A 27,203-nucleotide genomic window follows, 5' to 3' on the forward strand; every position below is an offset into this window, starting at 1 on the left:
TCAAAATATCTTTGATTAAAGCAATTACCTATGTCATTAAACATATGTAAATAACTAGATGAATTAATAAAATAAAATATAAAAACAAACGACAACAATAACAAATAAAACAACGTTAAAATCACGCAAACAATTTTGTTAATAAGTATGAAAGAGCCTAAACGCAATAATAATAATAATAATAATAATAATAATAATAATAATAATAATAATAATAATAATAATAATCATAATAATCATAATAATAATAAAATACTTTTTAAACAATGCATAACATAAATATAAAATCTGATGACATAATTATTTTTTTGTGCGTGCATAAAAATGATAAGAAAGCAGGTATACGAAAAGATCCACATATTGGTTAAAATTGAAATTATTTACTGTGGACTCTATTTTACACATGCTAACATAAAAACTAAAAAAAAAAAAATGAACCAATAAAACACGCGTTATAGATAAATAATTTAATTGACTGCGCGTATTTATTTAAAAAAAAAAATCATGAGCAAAGAAGCTTCTTGTTAAAATACGTGGACTTTTCTCTATTAAAGTTTTATAGATTAATTTAGTTTATTAATTATCAATGAAAGGAAACGAGGTTAATTATTGTATTTTTGGCCATCCGTAGTTAAACAAACAGCAGTTCGATGCAAATTGTAAACATAATCTATTGTTTCGCTTGGTTAGAGTAGACGATATACTCATGCCACTCGACACGTATTTTTCTCCTTTGTTTAATATTTTGCTTTAAATCTTTTATTTTAAACTTTTTTGTTGCAATTATTAGTATTTAATTTACTGATAACTGGATTTGATCTCCAATCCGGCGATTTGCGCTGACTTTACGGAAAATACCGAAAATAGCCGAAGTCTTATCGTGTTAATAATGGCTGACAGTGGACTGTACGCACGGACTACTACTACAGGGATGTACAAGGAGTTAAAGTTTTCCTGATAGAATATGGAAGTGTGAGCCATGAGCTCGTGCGAGCAAGCCGAAGAAAACATCAGTGATAGTGAGGTGGCCCATTATTACAAGCCAGGTAAATAAAATCCATTTTTTTCGTTTCCGAAAATCAGGGTCTGACAAGAGACAATGTGGTTTTTATGACTACTCTTACTGCTACCAAACCGGGCATCATGGCTGAATATTTCCGAATTAATTTTGTCCCCTTTTTTCGTTTTAAATAATATTACTTATTACCTATATTGTAAATATGATTGTTGCTTGTATTCTATTATCCCTTAAGGATATAAAACGTTCTAATACGGACATCTATCTGGTCAGATATTCTCGTATACCGATTCTGTTTTAATTGCCCCTTTTTCTTTAATCCGTCATCGTGCACCTTGCTTGATGGTTTTTTTTTTCGTAGCTACAAAATAGGGAGACTTTAATTCCTTATTATTTATTATTTTGCACGTTTTTCTATTGTTCTATTCTTAATGTTCGAGAATATTCTGTTGAAATATTTTATATATTTTTCTTTGTCTCAGAATAATAAAAATAAAAATTCATCGGCATATGATGAGGAAGAAGCAGCGCCTTTTATCATCACCGTCATCATCATCATCATCACCCACAGCAAAAACCATATCGCCCGTTTTTTGTTTTTTTTTTCCCCCCATCTTTCGGTTCTTTATTTCTAAATATATATTATGGAATCCATATTTTAATAGATATACAATATTTACGTAATTATCATGATTGCTGTTTTTATTATTTTTTTTATTTATATTAAAATTCATTCATAAAAATTCATTCACGGCTACTACAATCATTATTATGCACAGGTCTTTTTCTTTTTTTTTTTTCTTCAATTAAAAAAATCGATTTAAATCTGATTTTTATTTTTATAATTTTAATTTTATTTAACTTCGTGTATTCTTGATTTTATTTGCTTAATGTCTATATAACTTTATTTTGGGAATGTTAAAGAGAGGAAAATAAATTTCATGATTCCCTGTTTTTTGGGTTTCTTGTAATGACAACTTGGGGGAAAGGATTTACTTTTTTTTTTATTTTTTGTCTTAAGGGGAGAAATAAATGATATCTCGTTCAGAATTTTTGTGTAGTTATATATTTATACAGAATTTACTAAATTCATCACAAATACGTTGTTGATGATTACTCATCTTTTAAACTTCTCTCAAAACTATTTTCTTCAACTATTAAGTACCCCCCCCCTCAGAAAAAGTAAAACTAATTTATTAGTTTATTTGACAAATTCTTAAAATTGTGACCATATCTCGTGTGTTTGTTTCTCACCTCTATGTGGCTTTCATTTTATTTATTGTCAATCGATTATTTATTGAAATGAAAAAAAAATAATGTAATAACATGACGTACAAAAACGAAATTAAAAAATCTAATTGAAAAAGGAAATTAAATCCATCAGGATGCGTTTCGATTTCTTCGTAAACAAGTCCGCCATTTTAATCTTTTGTTAATAGTTGATAAAGAAAGAATTAATTATTTCATTACCCTTGGGAATCTGAAAGGAATTTGGCAGCATTTAAACTGCTGAATATAAAGTAAGCAGCTTAAAAATCCTTAGCAAATATTCATGTTTTAAAAGATTGACAATTTTAGAAGCCATTTACACCCAATAATGTAATATACATTAATTAACAACCATTACCTTAACAAAAAATTTGTTATGGTTTTATATTAATTTCGTTCAATTAATAATTAAATGGCTAATCGATACTTTAATTATAAAAGTTAACACCCAAATTTCTATTATAAAAAAAAATTAAATCTGGTAAAAATAAAAAAAATCTGAAATATTTTAGCTATTTCAGTTTTGTTCAATCGATTTTCACACAAAACTTTTTAAATATATTTTTTAACAAGAGCTTATTATTTTTTTATTAAATTATTTTTTCTCTCCAAAAACGTATATTCTTACACGATATTTCTTGAAAGAAAAAGAAACATAACCCTTATCCTCAAGTAACCTTCGGACCTTGATAAATGGTGACTCCCTTGTAAAAAAAAAAAAAAAAAAAAAATTCCCGGACAACGCCGGATAGGTACAGCTCGTTTTAATTACTAAAATAAACACAAATTAAAATTTATGACATTTCAGATGAAGAATAAAAGTAATTATTTGATATATATATTTTTTTAAGTCTAAAAATGATAAAACGGATTTTATGAATTTCTGATAATCTGTATAATTATAATAAACTAATAATTTGTAGTTCAGATTTTTTTCGTTGAGGATCGATAATTCCTATTTGGACTATTCTCATTTTGAATATATTCACAACGTCTCGGCCGATGTAACCTCCGACCTTCTTTCAATCGTTATCACATGCATCCTTTTGAGCTTAGAAAATGTCGTGCTTTTTCTTATTAGAGCGAAATTCGAAATATGGAATTTCAAGTAAAACCAATGGTATCTACTTCATTGCCATGTCGCAGTAATGGACATATCCAAAAATTACGAAAAACGATAAGGTAGAAAATTAATCATTAATAAAAATAGTTTTTCAAAGACAATTTAGGGAAAATTGCTGGGGGGGGGGGAGTTACCGGAGAGTTCGAATTGTAACAAGGGAGGTCATTTTTTTTTCTCTAAAAACTTAGACCAATTTAGTAAAACTCAGTTTTCGCTACTTGTCTTTGAAAAGTGTTTTCATTAATAATTAATTTTCTACCTAATCGTTTCTCGTAATTTTTGGATATGTCCATTACTGCGACATGACAGACAATCAAGTAGATACCTTTTTTTGTTTTTTTTTTAATACTTGAAATTCAGTATTTCGAATTTAACTCCAAAGTATCGAAAAATTTTCTCAAACTCTGACTTGGACGGAGTTTCAAACTGACCATCTAATCGAGACATATGGCCTAATGGTTAACTACATTGGTTTACAATCCGTATTGACTGAGCCTTCTCATACAACAGACGCTAATAATTTCCTAAAAACATAAATTAATATTTAGTAGAAATTTAGTGACTGAATGGCTCTGTGGTACCGACTGGTATACTTCCATTATATTAACCACACGATACCGAGTTTGACATAAAGATTCCAAAGTTTAAAGTTTGGCAAAAAGGTTTCCAAGTTCAATGTACATAAAGATAATTAGATACTTATCTAGAATTTCCTCTATATCAAAAAATAACGAAAAATCTGTATATAGCAGTGACGCACTGACGCACAGAAAATATCGTATTCCAAAAATCACGTAAATTGATCTAGTTTTAATTTTATCAAGAAAATCATTTTTAAGCGAATTTCAGATTTTCTCAATGTCCTGATGTTAAAAATTGCCTACAAAATCTCGCATGCTTAACTTGTTTGGAGTTCTCTCCCTTATTTCCAACCCGTTTTCAAAATGGCATCGCGATATCCTCCAAAAATTAGATTTTTACTGTATCCATTTACATGATTTTTGGTGTACAATATTTTTTATTCCGCCATAAGTATGTACATCATACAAATTTTTCTTTAGAGTGAATTCTGAACAAACACTAATAATTGGTTATCGACTAAAACCTTTCGAATACAGCAAGCCAACGTTTCAAAAGTAAAGTCTCCTATTTTATTTTTTTAATTTAAAAGGTTGAAGACCTACGAGTACCGGAGAGCGCCGGAGCGGGAGCGGTACCATTTAAAATAAGCAACCCTTTTTTGCTCAAGAATTTATTTTTCTACATAGTCACCATCATTCTCAATGCACTTTTTCTAAGAATTCAATAACTCCTTTGTTTCTGACGCACGCCATGACGGGGTGCTTTCTCACACCGTCAATATTTGCAACAGAGAGGTGAAACTTTCAGGTCATCACAACAACAATGCCATTTGCACACCCCTTCACCCTTCATATATTTGAAGCATTACTTTTAGAATGCCCCCCCCCCCTCCTTCGTATCATAAAAGAAAAAATATGTAAAATTCTAATTGGAAAGCCGGGAGAAAATGTCTACAACTAAAATAATATTCTAGAAGATAATGGTGTATTGTTTGATTAAGATATAAAATGTATTTAATGCAATTGCTTCAAGATGACCAACTTTTTAAAATGTTAACTGAACTGACCATTGTACAACATTTTTTTTTTTTTTAATTTCATCTTTCATTGTTCATATTTTTTTTTTTTATTGCTTCATCTTTTTTAAGCATCAATTTAAAACGTCAAAATGAGAACTAGAAATTTGAACTGTAGTTTTGGCAATTGTTGCCTGAATTTTCCATGAAAAATGAAACTAAAACAATAGTGCTAGCTATTTATCTATTGGAAGAAAATCTTAATTATTCATCCATGGAAAGTTACATTAAAAACAATGTTATGTTCATCTCCTTAGGCTTAACTACTTTACTAGCGAAAAGTATGAGGGATGACTTGAAACGATCAATAAGAAATGTCATGTTAAAATTTATCATCTCACGCTGACAATTGACAAAATTTGAAAACAAAATTATCACATAATCAGATTGATTTTTTTCTTCTTTTCTTCTAATCGACTAAATACTTTTGAAATCTTGCCAAATATGGCTAAAATAACCCCGATCTAAACAATTTGAAGAACAAACTGCATGAACTTCTTTTTTTTTTGTTTTTGTTTTTTACATCTAATAACTTCCAATCCCATATTTCTTGGCCTTCTTTTGCTAGGAATAAAGTGTAGTGTATGCTCTGATACTACACTTTACCTTTCCTGTCCTTTATTTACTAGTGGAGGAGAAATCTTTCTAGACTGAGGCATTTTGAATTATCATTCCTATCCAGAGTGCCCGTTTTTGGGAGCTAGATTTTCCCCACATTAAAAACCGACCTTGTGTCTAACTCTGCCCTCGTCCGGAGGCAAGTAAATAGGAACTTCCAACCTCAGAACTGCAGTTCAACTGCACCAGTGCACCACGGGTAGCAAATGGGGTTAAAGCGGCGAAAGCGCTTAGTCAAATAAAAAGATAATGCATTTTTTCCCCATAGTATTAACATATACCAAGTTTTAGAAGGTACCTTACGTATTTGAGGGGAGGGGCTACTACTGGGTTAAAAAGGATCAACATTATAAAGAGTTAAAAAAAAATCACCATAAAGAAGATCAATACCATTAAACATTTTTTATTCAACGCATTGTAGATTAGATAAACTAATTTTAAACTTGCATACACTTTCCTTTTTACTATAAGTCCTATTAAATTTCAGTATCTCTTTGGCACAATCTGCTCGTCACAGATGTCACATAGCAACTAACTCGCTCATAACTCATAAGGTCACAAATATGAAACCAACATAAAATGAATGAATGTTTAAACGCAGTCACACCTGGAATATTTCCAAAACAACCACAACTCTACATTGGTGGAGTTTTGGTTGGGAATGGGAATCATCAGCTTTGGAGTTGTATACCACTCTTCTGCTAGATTCAATAAATATGTAAAAATGCAGGGTGTCCCATTTAACCCCCGGTCACTTAATTCTTGCCCCCCCCCTCCCACACACACAAATAATAAATATAAATTAAAAAGTTTTGCAATTAAACTTGTCATTTCAAGAATACCATACACTTCTCAAGTGATATAAATTGGAATCCGCAAAAAAAAAAAAAAAAAAAAAAATCTATGATAGCAAAGAAGTACATACTTTCGTTTTTACGCTTCGTCATCAGTGCAGACTGCAGAACAGAAAGAATAATAAAGTTTCGATGGCCAAAAAGACAATGCCTGATGCAATCCGTAATGGAAACCTCAAACTCTAAAAAAACCTAAGTTTAGGGGGAAAAAACCACAAGAATAATCATTCGTGGCTCACTTTATTCCGGGTACCTAAGCCATTTTCTTGGAGTTCCTTAACTTAGCTCCCAACGAAGGCTGCGTTATACGAAAGGGGCCCTTTAAATTGTGACAAAAAATTAAAATTGCCTCAGTCTAGAAGGATCTCTCCTTCACCGGCCGATGGCATAAGATGAAGTGTAGTATTATACTACACTATGCCAAAATGCCAATGGAATATTTAGTATGTGTTTTTTTTTTCTTTTATACTTGAAATTAAATTATTGCTTAAAACAAAACATGTCCTGATAATCATCAGTCACTGAACGAATATAAATGAGTATAAGTGTCATCGATTCTTACGTTATTTAAAAATGCACACGCCATGATTATTTTGCAATTGTCAACCATTTATTTATTTTTTATTTTAGAGAATTGGTCATGAAATGAGTGACCATTTTTATTTCTAAGTGGACAGAAAGAATCTGGAGAATAAGCGATGGCCGATGGGGGGGGGGTAGATCACTTTTTCTTTTTTTTTTAGTAGGAAGCTGAAATAATGCTAAAGGCACCAAAAAATTTTAGTATCTCTTCATCAATTTTATTATTAAAAAAGAAAAAAAAGAAAAAGCTAACTATTATACCATTACCCTTCCGTAGTAAATTGGTGCTTAATTAAAAAAAAAAACAACATTTTTTTAGATACAGATTTATTGCTATTGTGTTTTTCTTTCCCCTCATCTTTTTATTTTGCGCTTTGTTGAAAGGCCATACAAAGGCAGCTTCATTTAATTTTTTTTTTTTTTTTTTGTAAACAAAAAGAATTAAAAAAAAAAACGAGTCCTTTCGCTGACAGTTTTTAGTGGTTGGTTGATTTTTTAGTGGACATCTTCATCTTTTTAATCATTTGCTTCCTAATTTATGTTTTCTCTACGATTGTCGTGCTTCTTGTTGGTGTGTAGTAGTATTAAAGCTTTTAGTTCTACTTTGTCTATTCAAGAATTACCGAAGTCGGAGTTCATAATTCCATTTATAGAATAGAAACCGTTGAAAAATCTCGCGTGTTTGTCTTTAATTGCATTTTTAGCCCTGCAATAAAATTGTAATTTACTTTTTAAAGTGTCCAAAATGCAACATTCATTTAAACGTGTTGTTAATCGCTGGCAGCCATTTCTCTTCATCTTTCTTACACCAGAAATATTTCTGCTTTTAAATAATTTTGTACTCGGCAGACGTACAAAACAGGTTCGAACATTCTTTTTACACACAAGAAAAAATTAGCGAATTTAAAAGCAAAAATGAAAAGGTTACGACATATTTTAATAATTGTCTGTAAAAAAAAAATGTTTAAAATTCAAATTTATAGACTATAAAAAAGCAAAATTTTGGTGATTTTTTTTTTTTTTTTTTTTTGTAAAATAATCCAACAAGCCTAGTGTGCTGAAATGTTAACAGACTTTGTCAACAAAATGTTTATCCTCTCAAACACCGGTCACATGATTACATAAATATATTAAAGAAAACGTTTTATTTATTTATTGTAACTAACAGAACGAAAAAAAGAAAAAGAAAACAGCAACGGAAAACAAAATAACAAATATACAACAAATAAATGTTACCCAAAGCAAAATAAATCACTCTTCTATCTACATGAATAAGTTTATCTGTGTTTTAACTTTTTATTATTTTTTTTTTTCAAAACAAACCTAGTATCCATCCACTCTATTAAATTAGAACAATAAAAAATGACTGTCCCTAAGAAGCCCTGCATGCGGACCCTTGATAATCGCTCAAAAATTGAAAATTATACAAAATACTGGTAGAAACACACCCAAGGGTCACTCTGCATTGGGACATTGGACAAAAATAACAATTCCTCCAGTAGGAAACGATTTCTCATCCCCTGAGAACAGAACCAATACACTTTGATAATGTACGGCCTTTTTTCAGTGTTTATTGTTTTAGCAGTTTTTTCAGTGTTTACTGGTTTGTCTGAAAGATTAGATATGTCGTCGAGAAAGGGTGTTTTCTGTTAATTTTTAATTCATTTATTTATTTTTTGTGGAGTGTTACCGTAGCAGCAAGGTATGACACCGTTACACATGGATGGGTGTGTGTGTATTCAGCTCCTCCAAGAGGAGTCCATAAGAAAGGTTATAAAAACTGGACCTGTCAGCAGTACCCGGTGGGGGCGGGACGCCTGAGGTGAGAAATGCAAATGAACCATGGACTTTCATTGAATTTGAATTTCTAGTAAAAACAATCTATTCTGATCCGTCACTTTAGAGACTTCAAAATTACTTTCAAAGCCAACGCGTAAACGCTGTTTATGTATATCTCTTTCATATATATATATATATATATATATATATATATATATATATATATATATATATATATATATATATATATATATGCCGTCGGGTTACGGTTATGCTAACAAGTAAATGTTTATCCTTGGATGAAAAGAGCTTATCTCTGAAAATCCATGGGTTAATGATTTTTCGTTATAATATATATTATTCATTGTTTGAATTTTTGATGGATCAATAAATATTGCAAATGGCCATCATAGTGGCCGTGTTTGAAACCTAAATCTGTGAATGTGACTTCTAACTGGATGTAAAGTTTATAGCCAACAGCATTTTTCAGTCTTGCTAATATTCTAGCAAAGAACCGATATTTCTTGAGTGAAAAAATAACTTCAGCTAATATCCATTACAATTTGTCAATACGATTCGAATTCTATATATATATATATTTGTTAATGTGTTGAAACATATATTTAAAGTTTTAATGAAAACGAGCAAGTAGCAGTTTGTTAAAGATTTTCAAATTTACATTCCTTTATCATGATGCCACTGTTGTCATGGTTGAAATCAAGTTTGGAGTTATTGTTCTTGTCATTTGTCTGCTAACACAACATGGCGCCTCATTTGTTTCTTTGAAAATGTGAAAATCATAAAAACAAATGACTCGTTTGAAATAAATTTGACTTTTCCACAAAGTCTGTATTCGCCTATCGCAACAGTTGTTACTGCTACCAGTTTTCAATAGTTTAAATTTTCAGGTATTTTTCGATATCGACAACAAAATGAAAATTGGTAAAGAAAAACAAAAACAAACTAAAAGCAAATGTTACTACAGGCAAGATAAGTTCATCTTCTACCAACCTTTTTTAAAACTTATTTTAAAGCGTTTATTTATTTTGAAACATAAATAGTGCCAAGTGTTACGTCAGAACAAGAAAAAATGGCGGTCATGAGACAGTCATCGCCTTGAATTAGAAAATGAGACAAAATACTGATAGAAAGCAACTCAATAAATGTTGCGGTGCCTAAATTTTCTAATAATGACTATCGTAATCATTACTGACGTAAATTGTTTTAAAGGAAATACAGTTTGGAAATTTGTTCAAAACAATTTTGCTTTTTCTATTTATGTGTGACCTATTTGTGTTAATAATCTGGTTATTTTCGTCATTCACAGGAAAATAAGGTCCGGAATGTAAACTGAAGAAGAAAAATGCTTTTAACTTTGTCTAACTATTTAAAATAATACTTAAAATGTCGAGAGTAATGATTATCGAAGTTATTACTTTTTAAACTTATATGTATCTTTTATTAGTGATGGGACGATTCCAATAATTTTCTCAATTCCGATACAATTACCGATTCTCTGCACTAAGTTCCTGATTCCGATTCTTGATAAATCTCTAAATATTCAGCTATAAAGTTGCTTTTTTTCCTGATTACCGTAAAAACACATGTTAAATGTGCACATATTTTCTCAAACGTAAAAATACACTTGTGTAGCAGGGTGATCTAAAGATCTATCATGTAGAGAATTAAAACACAGTCAGTTTTTGACTAGCTCCCTAACATGATGGACGTTAGTTCGTGTTTTGCGTCAAAGCTTCTTGGACTCATTAATTTAAGGACGAATTAGTTCCTATGTCTCAACATCATGAGACAATTTAACCTAACTCATTAGGTTTTCCTTCCAGACAAAAGACCGTCTTTTAAATCGGCAACTATATTGACATTGGGATCCCCACTTCTATGGAATATCGGCGCCTTGAAAGAATGTGAAAATTTTGGACTCTAAACAAGAAACCATGAAAGCCTTCACAGAAGAAGAAAAAAACTATCACTTCATCAGAAGTTTACTTAATAAACTCTAAAGAGCGGCTTAAATGACACAGCATTTTTGCAAATGATAAGAAGACTTGACCGGTTGCATCAGCTTGGTAAGTTTGCTTTTCATTGTTGTGTCAATTTTTCCGCACTGAAGAGTTCTAAATTATGTGAGAATAAATTTATCACAACTAGCAGTCGAATGTTTTGTTTTAAACAGGATCAAATAAAAAAACAAAAACATAATTAAAAGAATATGCAAAAACTTTTCCGATTCTGATACCCCAAAAAGTCCTGATTCCGATTAATCGTCCCAACACTAATTATTATTATTATTTTTTTTTTGAAAAAGCAACAAGATAGAATCCTTGAAATCATTGTTTGGAATTACAGTTCGCATTTAGAAGTTTGGTGTGGTGAACATGGTATCTATTCATCTTATAGGATTGGCATGTACCTCAATACTATACATCTTCTCCTGAGAGCCAGTAATGGAAGATTTAGAAAGACTATGAACTAAATTTATCCAGGCTCCCATAAAACTTCCTCCTTTGGAGGAAGCCAGTTAAACCTGTACAGGGTTAATGCTGTTATCATTATTCCATTCCATTATCTAGACTAATCCATTTATTGTATCTTTTCTTCTCATCCATTCTTGTGAGATAAAAGTGCTGGCCTGATGATAGTCAAAGCCTTCTTTCCCTATCCCTAGAAAATTGTCCTCCTTCAGGGCTCTACATTCCGAGTGAAACAGTCCCATTTGCGAGTGATTTTTCAAAGTGGCGACTAGAAATAATGAAACGCTTATCTTTTGGCGATTGTATTTCTTTCACTGACAATCTTCCAAAGCTTACTACTGAATGAAAAATATCTTTTCAACATTTAAAAAAAAAAAATAAAACTAACAAAGTTAAATTATTTTAACAATGAAAGTTTAATAGAACAATATATATATATATATATATATATATATATATATATATATATATTAACGGAGGCTGTTTAAAAAAAATATCTGAAGAAATAAAAATATTTATACCTTCAAGTATAAACAAAATTTGTTGTACATTTAGAATTGCACTTATTAAAAAAAAAACACGGAAAAATCTTTATTATGTACATACTCGTCACAGAACGAAGATGTGATATTCTAAAAATCATGTAGGTTTGGCTAGTAACTTTTCTATTTGGCTAGTAAACGAAAATATTTAGTTGTCAAAGGCCAACTGAAGATAAATTTGTCTATAGAGCCCTCCTAAAAATAACAGGGCATAACTTTTTTTCTTTTCAGTCTCTGACCATGTGTTTGCTTTCCCTACAAAATACTGTAAATTCACCTCCCCAAAATGGGGCACTCTGAAATCAGGCAAAAATTGTCTCTATTTAAAACAATTCCTCCTCCATGGTAGAACAGATACTACACTTTGATCTATAGACTAGAAATACATCAAAATGTCATCAGGCAGTTTATTTCACAAGCTATTTAAAATTTACATACTTGAACAAAAAAAAAAATTCTATAAATTAATTTTTCAATTTGAATTAAATTTCCAAATCGTATGAAAACGTAATGTCCTACCAGCATTGTTTAATTTAAGATTTTTGAACGATTATCGAGACCCTCCAGAGGATCGTCTCGAGTCGGACATTTTACTCGGCACTACTTTTGTTTCAAAGTAAATGAACGCTTTAAAATCAGTTAAAACACAAAAAAAAAAAAAAAATACTAATCCAGGTAGGCAGAAGAGTAACTTTACTTGCCTTTGCTAATATTGATTTGTTATATATATATATATATATATATATATATATATATATTAAACCACTTTTTCGTTTTATTTACTATAAAATGCCTCTAATGTAGTAGCTGTTCTATTTGGTTTCAGGAAGCCATTCTCTCAGGTTTACCCCACCCTGCTTTTGTGGGAGTGGGATAATTGGTTAATGGCTAACAAACTGGGACACCCTCACCAGAGAATGTTGATGAGACTAACTAGTTTTGCACCTATCCAGACGGCCATTTTTTTTTTTTTTTTTTTTTTTTTTTTTTTTTTTTTTTTTACCTGAATTCTCACAAAATTAATCTTGTATCTAACATTTCGTGTGAAGCGGGTAAACAAACTACTTAAGATATCCCTCCCCCCAATTTCTTTTTCACTATTGCTTGGCTTTCGGGCTGGGATCAAGGTGTAGTATCTATTTTATCCTTAGTCAGTGAAGGAGTTCTTCTAGACTGAGGCAATTTTTTAATTTTTGTCCCAATTTAGTGCCTCTTAATAGGAATTTGAATTTTTCTCCACATTAAAAACCGACCTCGTGGGATGGAAGTAGATAGGAAAAAATGTTGACTTTGAGTAATCCTGAATTTCTTAACGGAGGGCGGGGGAGGGGGTCTCTTCAAGAATGAATCTTTTCGGGTGTTCAGATGGAGGAGCTCTTGAGGGTGAGGTTTGACTCTGCAGCCTCCCTAGCACGAGTACAGTTTATTTATTTAATCTTCCAGATTTACCGCCCAACCATATCCCAACATTCCTACTTTTTCATAACATCTGAACTTTGTATAATATTCCTGCTAAATTCGTATCGTTTCCTGCTGAAAATTAATCTTGTTTCTTTTCTCTTTTTTTTACTAGTCACTTTTTGAAGACAGTTTAGTTTCAATCTCGAATCAATGCTTTTCTTCTGACATATTATGCTTTTGAAGCAAGGTGTTTTCCCTGAAACGAGGTCTGCCTAATTGTATAATGAAATGCGCCTTCATTGTCGTGTTAGTAAAATTTGACTCTTTATTTTTGATCAATTGTATTTTTCAGCATTTGCCATTTTCAAAAAAGAAAAAAAAGCTAATGGAGTTGCAGCTTTTTTTATTTTTCAATTTCAATCAATACTTTCAGCAAACTCCTAGCAGAAAATTCCGTTTTCACAATTTAAATAAAATTAAATCCGAAAACGAATCTGGTTTTCTCTCTTATTAGATCTGCATAAACAATTCTCAAGTTAAACTCAACAAAGTAAATGGACATAAATGAAATTTAGAATTTCTTATTCGATTATTTTTAATTGCTATTTGGTTTTATGATGCATCCCCATTTCTGTCTGTCACACTTATATTATTTCGAGTTTTTTTCACTTGAAAGCATACTGCCACTTGGAACGTAACGGGCCATTATTTGGGATTGTGTGGAGTTTAGCAGCCATATGTCTTTTCACATTACATTTTAATTTTTACCTGTCAGTACAATCAGGGAGATAAGAAATGTGGAGGGAATTCTAAAATCTAATATTTTTAAGGAATAAGCTATTGAAGTAGAAGGCTTTTCGACATATGTGGACCTCAATAATGAAAGGGTGAGATTTTGCTACTCATTGTGTCATTGGAGTATGTACGTCAAGGAGGTACAAGTGCTAGGAGTTTATTAAAGCACTTTCCATTAAAGTACTTATAAAACAGGCACAGAGATGCAATATTGTGGTGATGGGACAGAGGTTGGAGCTTGGCTGATAGTGCAAAACCTTTTAGATTTGAGACTTTTTTGAACTGTTTAAGAGAGAGACTATAAGTAGATGCACCAGCCGAAATGTACCAGTAATATTCCATTCATGAGGAATGGGGCCTTTGTGATGTTGGAGTAATTTTCTAGCACGATAAAGAGAAGGAGCCCACTTTGACAATGTCCTCAATGTATTTGCTCCAATTCATGTTCTCTATGATTGTTAAGCTGAGGAGTTTGAACGATGAGTACCAAAGTCAGCAGAATATCGGCCATCATTGAAATGACTCTACTCCTGTTAACTGTGGTATGCTGCTAGTCGTGTGCACTTCTAAGGGGTTCACTCTTCCAGGTTTTCTTTCCTTTGAGAAAAGTTTAGTTTAGCCTGAAGAAGAGTATCCTCTTACCAGTATCCTATATCTCTACCAAGCCACTGTTCACCTATGCATGGAGTATTGTTACCACATCTGGGCTGGTGCATCTACTACTAGTCTATCCTTTTTAGACAGGGTGAAAAAAAAAAAAAATTTCTAACCTAATAGATTCTACAATATCTACAAAGCCCCAGCTCCTGTCTTATTGCCACAAAGTTGCAGTACTCTGATGTACTTGTGTCCCTTCAATGTAAATACCGTTAAACAACTTAACAAAATCTCTGTAGAGATTCTCAGATTTCATAAAGTTTTCTGCCCTAAGTGTTTTTCTTTGAATTTCCTCCCTGTTTCCTTGATCATACCAACATACAGAAATTTAAATGTAATGTGAACAAACATCTTTCTGCACAACTCCCCACTTAGGATGCCTCTGGCCCCTAATTTACAGTAGCCTTTTACGTCTCAGTGGTAATGTGCCTTATTTGGAGTAATTAAAAATAATATATACAAGGTGCCTTCAAGAAGTTTCCGGATTTTTCATATGGGCACTTTTATTGACAGTACACACATGAAACTCTAGTTCCCTTCAAAGTCATCTCCTCTGGCTGCAATGCTCTTGTACCGTTTCAACAACTTCTGGAAAGCTCCATGGGAGTCCTCTTGTATGACTGTGTCAATGACTCTCGTTACAGCCTCTTTTCTCTCTTCATTGTCTCATAACAACAGTCTTTAAGGTTTTCTTTGAGCTTAGAGAATAACCAAAAGTCACAGGGAGAAAGGGCTGGATTATAGGGAGGATGAGGAACTGTCTTGATGCCCATCTTGGTCTGTCATCTTCTCTGAGCACCCTTGGGACAAACTTCGAGCAAATCTTCCACATCTTCAGTTTCCTCACAATTAATTGTGTGTACAGTTTCTACACTGACATCAAACTGTGCACTTATTGTCTCTATAGACACATGGCACTCTTTTTAATGGAATTCGTTATTTGGCCAATCAATTCTGGTGTTCTGACTTCCTTACTCCTCTCACACCGCATCATCCCTCCCAGATTCCTTGCATTCCTTCAATCTCTCATGCCACTCAAAAACTGATGCTCGATTCATGCAAGATGGTCCAAAAGCAGTCTGAAGCATTCCGTATGTTTCTTTGGCATTTTTTCTAAGTTTAAAACAAAATTTTATTGCATAACATTCTTCTAAAGTGTCCTCATGTCTAGATTGCATTTTTAAAATTCGCAAGCTGTACCAATGAGGCTTTAGTAGAGTGTATTCCAATTCCTGCTGTAGCTGTTCATTTGACCTGAAATCATAAAAATTAGTCCGTCATCTCATATATAGCTATAACTTACTGAATTTTCAAGAGGCTACAACAGTTTTAAATGCCTGTACAAAACAATTTAGTTATTTATTTTCGAATTATCTAAACTTCTAACAGATTTTTTTTTCTTAATGGAAATTGCTCCAGACAAGTTGGTAATTTTTCCCCCTTTGTCAGAAACATTGCTTAGAACTAAAAGATAAAAGAAGGAAAGTAAGAGTTACGAGGCTGCCGAAATTAAACCCCTTTTTACTTTCTTTTATTAAATAAAATAAAATGCAAATTATTGTTATTAATTTATAAAACTTGATTTTAAAAATTTGATCAGCAGTTAAAGAATGGAATTGAAATCTTGTCAAAGTGATATTATTTAATTTTCACTTTTTAAACGTCAGGTTATTTGATACAACCTGAAAAATGTGTAGAGATTAATTTTGCCTTTGGTTCACAAGCATAAAAATGAACCATAATATTTAGCTTTTGAGTTTAGATATTAATTCAGGTCAGAAATTACTTTTTGTCTATCCTAGCTTAAAGTCTTCCAAATCACTTTTGATTATCGAAGTGTAATGATAAACGAACGGTTGACTTTTCTTATCAAATAATGACAGATAAAATGACTCTTGTTTTATATTGTAACCTTTTGACGTCATTCTAAAATAATTTCAAAACCTTTAAGTAGGTATCTCAAATCAACCTAGTTTAGAGTATTATTTGGATTATTCAGGCTACTGGTTTCGTCTTGAGTGCTATTTTCACAACAAACTCTGACCTTTTTCGGTTGTACCTTGTCAAACTCTGCAATCTTTCTAACTTGGGAATTTCGAACGGAATATTTTATTTAATCCATGGGGATAGCATGATCTCATCCAATCAGCTATGATTGGATAGAAATTCTAAGTAATTTACAATTGTATTTTGAGTGTCAACTGCATAGAGGATTGAGCCCAGAAGAGTATAACTTACAACTGAATTTTACCAAGTACTTTATCCACTACACCATGGACCTTTGCATCTGGCAAGTTCGATATAAAGATTCCCATGAAGAAAATGGAAATAGTAGTCCAGATAATCCAATTAATATGTATTTCTATCATGTTTTATGATTTTTTTCGTTTTTATTTTTATTGTCACCTGCATTGAGGATTGAACCTTCAACCTCCTGAAGAGTGTTACAACTGAATTTTACCATGTACTTTATCCATGAGTTCTTTTGGACACTCAAGATGAGAACAGTAGTCTGAAGAATTCAAATAATACAAATAATCAATCCTCATCACAAAAGTTCAGAAACTAGTTTGGAATATAAAATAGGTAAATATAGTGAAATTCCCTTGCAGTTTGACTATTGATTTTTTGGAGTTCTTTCAATTTTTTTTTTTTTTTTTTTATAAATGAATAATTCTTTCTCTTGTCTTATTAAGAATTTTTTTTTTCTAGGCTTCTTAAAGTTTGGTTACGATTTTTGGTAATGGGAAATGCGTTTTTAAATATCAGTGTTTTCAAATATGCTGTTTGCTGTATTGTGTATTTCTATGTGTATAAATGTAGTTCCATCTTAGAAGAAAAGGGTCAATTGTCAATAGAGTAGGCTTAATATAAGGTTTGAAGTAGTTTTCCACTAAAAAAATCAAAGTTAAAATCGTCAGTGAACTAAATTTGTTTATCAAATTATATTCCCCTCTATTTTTACACGAGCAGGGAGACTTGACGTTGTCCAGGATTGAATGATGATCAATGAATGTTTTACACTCTCATATTTTTATTGTCATCGAAATCTGTGAAATTGCCCATTTTTCAATCAAATTGAATGATTGCGTGCTCTAGTTGTGGACCCATCATGGTGCACCAGGAGGAAGCTTCACATGTCTCCCCACAATGACTTAGTTCACAATACATTGTAGTCTACATTGCACTGTAGAGAACCTATTATTGATTTTATAAATTTATTTTTTATTGCATTAAAATCAAAAATGCGAATATCAAGTATCCTGCTTTAATTGTATTCTAAGCAGAAACATTCATTTTGAACGTGCTCCTGTCATATCAAAGAACCTATTGGTGATTATATGTTGGGCCTTTTGGTTTGTGTGGTAATAAAACTTTTCAAATGCACTGGTGATGTTAGACTGTATAAGGTGTTAACTTTGATCAAAATTTCCTGTTTCTTCGAATTATTTCGATTATCAATACTTATAGAAGACATTCTGATACAAAGCTTGTCTATGAACACTGCCAGGCACATAAAGGTACCTTTGTGTAAAATTTCATAAAAATCGGCCTAGTGATTTTAGAGTTCATAGGGAACGATCTCTTTCTCTCACACACACACACACAATTCCTTTTATATAATAGATGAGATGAGATTATCCAAATTTGTGTTTAAAATTTTTTTTCATTTTGTATTAACAGAAAATCTAGCTTGATCTCTAATTTGCTATGGATCATATTAAGAAGATTTAGTGTGTTAACTGTTGAAATGAATTTTATATGAACAGGTTTAATTATTACTTTCATTATGATTTAATTCTTATTTACCACAAGATGACATTGTATAAAGTTACCATTACATACAAACCAGAAGAGAAAAATAAATAAAAATCCAGGTCGCCATTTTTTCTTAAAGTTTTTATTACCGTTATAATTGTTTCAATATCACTTAAATCTTGCCATCGCCCATCTTGCCCAGTGTACACTTTTCCTCTCCAATCCCATGCCGGCTGCAGCCAGCCATTTCTTGCCTTCGCTTTACACATCCATTTTCTTCAACATTGCACTTTCTGTCCCGTGCACATGCTGCATTTTCTCCTTTTCTTCCTTCTCGCATACACCTCCTAATTTGCATATGTATGTTTTTTGGCTAATCTCCCTGCAAGCCAGCCATCATTCTCTGCCACCAACATCCTATGTGCTCATAAGCACTGTTACAATTGTATTTGAAGGATTTTTAACTGTTTGAAGCATTTTTGTAGTTATATACTAGAAATTGACGTTTTGGACCAATAGCAAAAATGGCCAATTTTTTAGTTTTTAACAAACTTTGAACAATTAATAATTTGGTGTTTTAATTGAGCTACCAAAATAAACTTGGTATTGTTTTGCAAATTATCTGTGTTCATATTAAAAGTTTTTAGATATAGTAAAAATAAAATTTTGGTTTGGGATACACTTACTTACTGGCAGATAAAAATGTAATTTCTGGCTTGGATGAAAGGTCGCAGTAAGTCGAATATTATTGTTCATTAGTGCTTTGAAACGAAAGGAAAACCTTAACTTTCACACATACCCCATTCGCACCGCACACTTGTCAGAATTGCTGAGAGGTTTTGACTTTGTTGTTTTGGAAAATGTCATTCCATGCCTAGTGTTAACCACTGCAGCTGTTTGCACCGTTCATTTCCCGTCACTTGCTCTGCATACATACTGATCATTTCCTTGACATAGGTGCCTCTGTGCAACCATATTGAAATAATGCTAGCAACAGGAAATGTCTGCCATTGATGGTGGGAAGAACTGAACAGAAGAAACAATTATTGTAAAGCATCAACCATTTTGTTGAGAACAAATATATATGTCTGATTTTCTTGGACACTTTTCTGCTTTTCAAATTACTTTTTTTTTTTTTTTTTTTTATTTAACTTAAACTTGATTTCTTACCATTTTTTTTTTTTTTCTTACTTTACAATGAACAGTGAACCATTTCTGTACTGGATTGTAATACTGGAGATGTTTGGTTAGTCTACTTAATTAGCTTGGAAATGCCATCATCTCTCAAAATATTTATTTATGACTAGCATTGGGGGGAGGGGGGTGCCCGATCGTAAACTATGCTTAAATATATGTTAATTCGTGCAGATTTTGTATTTTTATTACAAAGCAGTTCTCCATTGAATATTATATTGTACCTAATATATAGTACTGCTTTCAAAAGTTTAAAAAAGAATGATTTACGTGCCATTAGATAGAATCGAAACTAAAACATTTATTGCTTCAGGCGCATTCCCTACTGTTTACGCTATCGACAGATAGATAAGAAAGATTTAAAATTAAACCGTTTCAAGCTATGAATGAATTTGCACATGTGCAAAAGTAATAAAATCTGTTGGCAAGTTAAAATGAACATTTTGCATTTTAACTTGCTGACATCCAAAGATTCTACTTGTTGTAACCCATCCTTGGTGTATGATTACTATTTCTTATTAATTTCAGTGTTATGTGACGAGTAGTTTAAGAGTTTATTGGTTAAATATTTATCGGCTCCTACATGAATCTGTTTTATTCATATAGAAAATTAAAATTTGGTGTTTTTTCCAGAATAGGCAACAAAAGCAAAAAGTGAAAAAAAATATACAACTAAATGTTGCTCTTATTATATCTACTTGAATAAGGCCACTCGAGAATAAGGGTTAATGAGTGTAAGGTGGTCATTGAGACGGCAGTGTAATGATTGTTGGTGGTAGAAATTAAGTAGAATTTGATTATGTAAAGGGGACGGCCCAAAAAGAACTTGTTTACATTAGACTTGAAAACTACCATGTTGTAGTTAGCTGGAAAGTAGGTCAGCAGAACAGTTCTACAGGTGGGCAGTTCCAGGAAAGAAACTTTGCTCATGAAATTTGTGTTTAGATTCAGGCATAGAGTGGCGGAAATTGTTGATAGTTGTAGCTAGAAGAGTGTTTTTTGTGGAAGTTTTGCAGTGGTGGGGACCATAGATTGAAGCTTGGGTAAGCATTTGTCATGAAAATAATGATAGAGCAAAGAGGCTCACCTCTCTTTTGTGGGAAAGAGATTGAAGGGAGGAGAAAAGGGTGTCCCCCCCCCTACTAAGTCTTGAAGCCGATTTTAAACTCTGTTAAGGCAGTGTAGTATGCTTTGAGCACAACAGTACTTCTTTTAAGGATGTATTTGGCTCTTGTACAGGTAGAGAAGTGAGATACCTTTTGGAGTGGTGGAATGATGCAACCATTTATCCTTGGCAACAGATTTGATGCAAGTCTCCGATTTCAAATCAGGAGTGAAGATCAGACCCAGAAGTTTGTCAATCAAAACAGGCAGTTTCTATGAGACAGAAACTATTCACATCAATTGGTGTCAAGTGGGGATCAGAACGTTGGTGGTGAAAGGATAGAAGCTTGATTTTGGATGCGTTAAATTTAACCAACCACCTTTTGCCTTATTGCACCATGTGCTCAAGGTAAGAGAACAGAGACTCGGAAAGATCTTAGTTGTTGTTGGCCTTTGAAGTGTTGCCATAAATGGTAGTGTCGTCTGCATATGTCTACGAATGAACTTAGAATGTGATTTGGGAGATCATTGATGAAGATAAGAGAGTTGGGACCAGGATGGATCCTTGAAGCAAACCAACATTGATGCTGAGCTTTGGACTTCTGCCCATTGGCAACTAATTATATAAACCTATCGGAGAGAAAAGAATTGATGGCTGAGAAAACATTTCTAAATATATTCCATAGACCTTTATGCCAAGCTCTATCAAATGCCTTTGATATGTCAAGAGCTATTGCTCTAAGGAGGAGTCCTCCATCGATAGATTCACTGATCTTATGTGAAATTACAGTCAGTACATCAGCTGTAGATTTCACAAAATGGAAACCATATTTGCTTGTCACTGAGTAGGTTATTTTTGCTGAGGTGGTTGACAATTTCTCTGTAAGACATATTCAAGCAATTTACTCATGACAAACAAAAGATTAATTGGTTTGTACTGAGATGCTGAAGACCAATCTCCAATATTTTTGAACACTGGGCAGGCTAATGAGATTTGGTTGCAGCTTTTTGAGTACTATGATTGGAATATTTTCTTTCTTTTTTATTAAAAGTAGTGTGAAACCTGTTGAGTTACAAAAAGAAAATGGTCTCATTAGAGCCATTGTTAAGCCTCGATGATTGCTCAGAAATCGAAAATTAAAGAAAACACTGATAAAAATGCATCTAATAAATGTCACCTATTGTGCAAAGAATTTTCTCTCGGTATTTTCACTTTGTAATCTTTGAGTGATTACCAAAGTTCTAATATGACTCTAATGAGACTGCCGTTTTGTATTTTACACTACATTTATTTTTAGATAAAATTTTTTTTTTTAAAACAAGTTAAATAAATAAAAATTAACCCTGGTAGGTAGAAACATAATGCAGCCCACATTACTCACCCTCATGCCTAACTGTTAAAAAAATTCATACTGATTTGTTTATATGTTCAGTGAATCCTACAAAATATGTAAATATATATATATTCCTACAAAATATGTAAATATATATATATTCCTATAGAGATAAATATGTACTAAACCTTTTGGCCCATTAAAAACAAAGTAAAAATTATAGCCCATTGATTTGTAATAAGTGCTGAACTGATGGTTGAATATAGTCAAATTTGTGCTTACTTTTGCATTGAATACTAATCCCTATTAATCCTTATTAATCTCTAACTGAAATTAAATGGATACCATAATACTTAGTCTGTTGCACCGTATTCAACCAGTGGTTTCTGAGAAGAAATGACAAAAAAAATATAATATAGGTGGACTTTAAGCCCACTAAAAACGTGGAAAAGTTATAGCCCATTCACATAGAATAAGTGTTTTATGCCAAACTTCTAGATTAAATGTGGTATTGTGGTAACTAATCCCAATTAATCTTTAACTGTGCATTGAACAGATACCAGAATACTTTGTTCACTGTGTCTCATAACAAAAGATCCAGACACAATGTCAGCCAGATTGGCCCAGTTGTTTCCAAGAAAAAAAGTGATACAGACAGATTAAGAGAAATATAATATAGAAAAAAAAGATGCTATTGTTACTGCTGGTTTGGTATTATTAGACTTGGCTATTGTTCAGGAGAGCTGGAGAAATGTACAAGATTGCGTATCTAAAACTGTCTGATTTTTATAAACGAATGCTTGTAAGGTGGATTTTGTAAAGTTTGTTCAAGATCTAATATCTCGTAAAATATATAAACAAAAGTGTTTTATTTTAAACTCTGCAATGGAATGTTTTCTATTTTGGCATTTGAAAATGTTGATTACTTTTTGTAATTCAGATAAGTGTTGACATTTGTTTGTGTGTGTATATATTAGCGAGTGGGGAGGGCGAGGTCAACAACCTTACAATATTTTGGTAACGTATTTGCTTTTGCGGAAATCTTGATGGTGACTGACGAATCACACTGAACTGTGAGATTCTAAGCTTGCTTGATTTATTTTTTGTTTAGGAGTATGGTTATGGATTCATGTTTTAATTTATCTTCTAGGTTAGAATGTCCAGATTTTTCATCTCGCATGAAATTTCTTGAACCATCTTGTTTCTGGGCTGTGGTCTACTGCATCTTCACCTTTTACACAACAAATGTATGAAGTTTCTTCTGCTGCATTATGGCCTAGTTTGAGGTTGTAAAGCCGAAATTCCCATTTTAGACTGCATTGCACATTCATCCGTGCTATTGTAAAACCACTTTGTCTTCAGAGTAAATTGCGATCTCAACAAAGAGATAAAGCGGTCAATGAAATTGAGTATATACAAAATGCTTATACTAACAATACTGCTATACAACTGTGAGGCCTTGGCTCTGCACAAAGACTTTCACACACTTTAGCATTTACTGACTGCAACATAACTTTTGCCTCTGACCAAATCACAAGCTGCTCTATAAGTGCAAGATGCAAAATCACTGGCATCATGAAAACTCTTTTGAAAAAAAGACTCCACTCATTTGGACACATTCTTTGAAATACAAAGGAGGAATTAGTTGACCCCAATCGCACCTGCTGGATGGAAGAAGCCACAAAAGTGCCAAACTGAAGATATAGATTAAAATGGTAAGGACAGGCGTGGTGCTGGTAGCTGGAACTAGGAAATGACTGAAATATGCCACAAACTTGGCTACTGATTGGCATCTGTGAACCACTTTGAAGTGTGATCAGGTAAACTCAATTAGAGCTGGCTGAATCCATCCTGGGTGAAGCCTATTACAAGCAAGTTATGTGTTAGTACATCAACTCTTATTAAATTAAGTCTACTACCTAGCAGCAGGATTGAACTTGCAGCTCCTGGATTATGAAGAATATTTTTATTGGTGGACTTGTCTGTCACTCTTCCTAATAAATATGAATTCCACCTATTTGTTGGTTAGTGCAGTCTCTGACTTCTTTGATTGGTAGTTTGATCTCTAGAATCTTTCAAAGACACAGAGAATCAAATGTGTCGGAAATTCTGAAAACGTGTTTTTTTATTATCAATTGAATCACATAATAAAAGCAATTGTTCCAATGTTCTATTATTTTTTTATTCATTTTTTTTTCTACAAAATATATGTTCCAGGTGCAACTACTTTGGTAATATTTAGATTTTAGCAAAGATACTTGTACTTCGCGTGGGACTTTGCTGTATGCTTGGGTACCCACTTCGCGGGCACTCTTGCAGTAAGTGGATGTTAGAGCAATTATTGCTTAAGGTGTTTAAAAAATTTTTAACTACTTCCTAAAGTGACTGAAATCCAACTATGAACTATGAAGATTGGTGAAGGAGGGTGAACTGATTCTAATTCACAAAGAAGTTGGCCGACACCATGGTGGTGGCCCCAACTTGGTGTATACCATCTCCAGGTGGGGGTGTTTATGAAGAGCCGCACCAATATGACCTTTACCTTGGAAAATAGTGTGCATCATTCCTTCATCATGCCAGGTTTGGTCATGATCAGTCCAGTTGTGTGTGCTGTAGGAGAGTATATATATATATATATATATATAAATATATATATATATATAAATATATATATATATATATATATATATGCTATAACCTTGACCATAACCTTGAAAATGGTGTTCACCATCCCTAGGTTGGGGACCATCATGATGCCAGGTTTGGTCATGATCGATCCAGTGATGTGGGCTGTAGGAGTTATATATATATATATATATATATATATACACACACACACACCCTTATGATTGATTATATGAAACTTGGTAATATTACCAAATAATTATCTTTTCTTGTTAACAGTATTTGGATAATTTGATGAGAATATTAAGAACTTTTTTCCACTTCTATAAAAAGTATAAATATTCCCTAGTTTGGGGATTGAGTTATATTTGCAAAAGAATTTCATTTTTTTTTTTTTTTTTTTTAATCAAAATTGAATAAATAGTAATAGTGGTTATGACTAACGGTTCACAGGTATGTCTAATTATTATACTAGGTCAAATTCATCAACCTTTGCTTCCCTAAAGCTTTCTCTGATATAATTTAATGAGACGGAATAGGTTAAAGTATTGTTTAGTTCTGGGATTAAGTTATGTTTGAAAGAATTCCATTTTAATTCTTATAATAGGACATAATTTAGAATTAACTGAACAAATCCTCCATCTTTCTATCTTAGCTATCTATGTATTTCTCTTATATTGATTCAACCACTCTCTAATATCTTGTAATGTCTCTGTGAGCATTTAGCCAATGAATAACTCTTTCTCTATTCAGCTAATTTGCATAGTGTTCGTATGAACCATAAAGCATATATCTAGGGAACACCACCTGTTATTATCAGTAAATAATCTCTAATGATGATCCGTGTAAGAACTCCTAGTGACTACGAGTAATAAAAGAAGTTAAAAAAAAATGTATTAGTTTGAATGTAATAACATATGTCACAGTTTATAAACTTTTTAATGAAATTAAATAGTAATATGAAAGTGGTTTTGATCCTGCAGGTCACGGGTACATCGAGTTATATTAAGTTAATTTCATCAGTCTTTGCTTCCCTTTCTCTTATATTTTTAATGAAACAGAATACATGTTAAAATATTTAGTTCTGGGATTAAATTATGTTTGGAGAAGAATTCTATTTTAATTCTTCTTGTTAGACGTAATTTGTAATTAACTGTCACTCAGTTCTCTCTCTCTCCCTCTATGTATTTCTCTCTCTGTCATTCTCTGTTGATTCAACCATTCTAAGGTACTTTCAGTAAGTTTCCAGACATTTTTCATGTGGGCACTTTTATTGAGAGTATACCCGTAAAACTCTAGTTCCCTTTAAAGTAAACTCCTCCGGCTGCAATGCACTTGTATCGTTTGAACAACTCTTAGAAGGCCCCATAGAAGTCCTCTCATGTGAGTGTATCAATGACCCTCATCACAACCTCTTTGATCTTCTCAATTGTCTCATAATGACAGTCTTTAAAGTTTTCCTTGAGCTTAGGGAATAACTAAAAGTCATAGGGAGCAAAACCTGGACTATAGGAAAGGCGAGGAACTGTCTTGATGTCTATCTTGGTCAAATAGTCTGTGACAAAAATAGAATTGTGGACTAGTGCATTGTCCTGGTGGAAATGCTACTGATCCGATTTGAAGAGTGCTGAAATCTCTTCTGATGGAATCTCTTCCTAAACTCCCTTAAAACGTCAACATAGTATTCATTGTTGACTCTGTCCAGTGGGAACCCAGTGCATGTAGATCATGCCTGTGCTGTCAAAAAAAAAAAAAAAAAAAAAAAAAAAAAAAAAAAAGGATCATGTTTCTGGATAGATTTGCTCTGCCTAGACTTCTTGGGTCTGGGAGAGTCAACATGCTTCTACTGGAAATTCTGTCTCTTTATCTGTGGGTCACAGCAGTAGATTCAGCTTTCATTGCAGTTCACCAGAGCATCAAGAACTGTGGGATCTGAATTGATCAGCTTGACTATCTCTGTTGTCATGACAATGGCTTTCTTTCTTTGGGACAAACTTCAAGCAAATCTACCACATCTTTAGTTCATCGCGAATAATTGTACAGTTCCTACACTGACATCAAACTGTGCACTTACTGTCTCTGTAGATGCACGACGGTCTTTATCCATGAAATTCTTTATTTGGCCAATCAACGCTAATGTTTTGACTTCCTTACTCCTCCAAACCCTCTCATCATCTCTCACAGACTTGCTGCCTTCCTTGAATCTAGGGTTGTGAAGTTGGAGGTTTTAGTTGGAGTCGGAATTTTTTTTTATTTGACTCCAACTCCTTAAGTTCAATAAATTTATTTTTTTACAGGGTTTTCCTGTTTGGCTTTACCAGTTGCAAAATTTAGCAGTTTTTGTATGGTTTTGCTTTATTTTTGGAGATGTATCATATTTTGTACTGTACTGCAATGCTT

General features: G+C 32.6%; 1 protein-coding gene across 11 annotated transcripts in view; it reads left to right on the forward strand.

The window, feature by feature from the left end:
• Window positions 1-439: 439 nt before the first annotated feature.
• The window catches only part of LOC145248297 (kalirin-like), an 858,283-nt gene continuing 831,519 nt past the window's right edge, over window positions 440-27,203 (forward strand). For 5 of the 11 annotated variants that reach the window (XM_080110175.1, XM_080110185.1, XM_080110181.1 and 2 more), the window contains exon 1: window positions 859-1,046. In XM_080110175.1, the coding sequence (XP_079966301.1) occupies window positions 980-1,046 (67 nt within the window). In that variant the 5' untranslated portion in view covers window positions 859-979. Of the gene's footprint in view, window positions 1,047-27,203 lie in introns of all 11 variants that reach the window. The other 6 variants (XM_080110176.1, XM_080110182.1, XM_080110183.1 and 3 more) reach the window with 5 other exon arrangements.

This window comes from Euprymna scolopes, chromosome 26 (genome assembly GCF_053919585.1).
Source record: "Euprymna scolopes isolate OS-2025 chromosome 26, ASM5391958v1, whole genome shotgun sequence".
Taxonomy (NCBI): Eukaryota; Metazoa; Mollusca; class Cephalopoda; order Sepiida; family Sepiolidae; genus Euprymna; species Euprymna scolopes.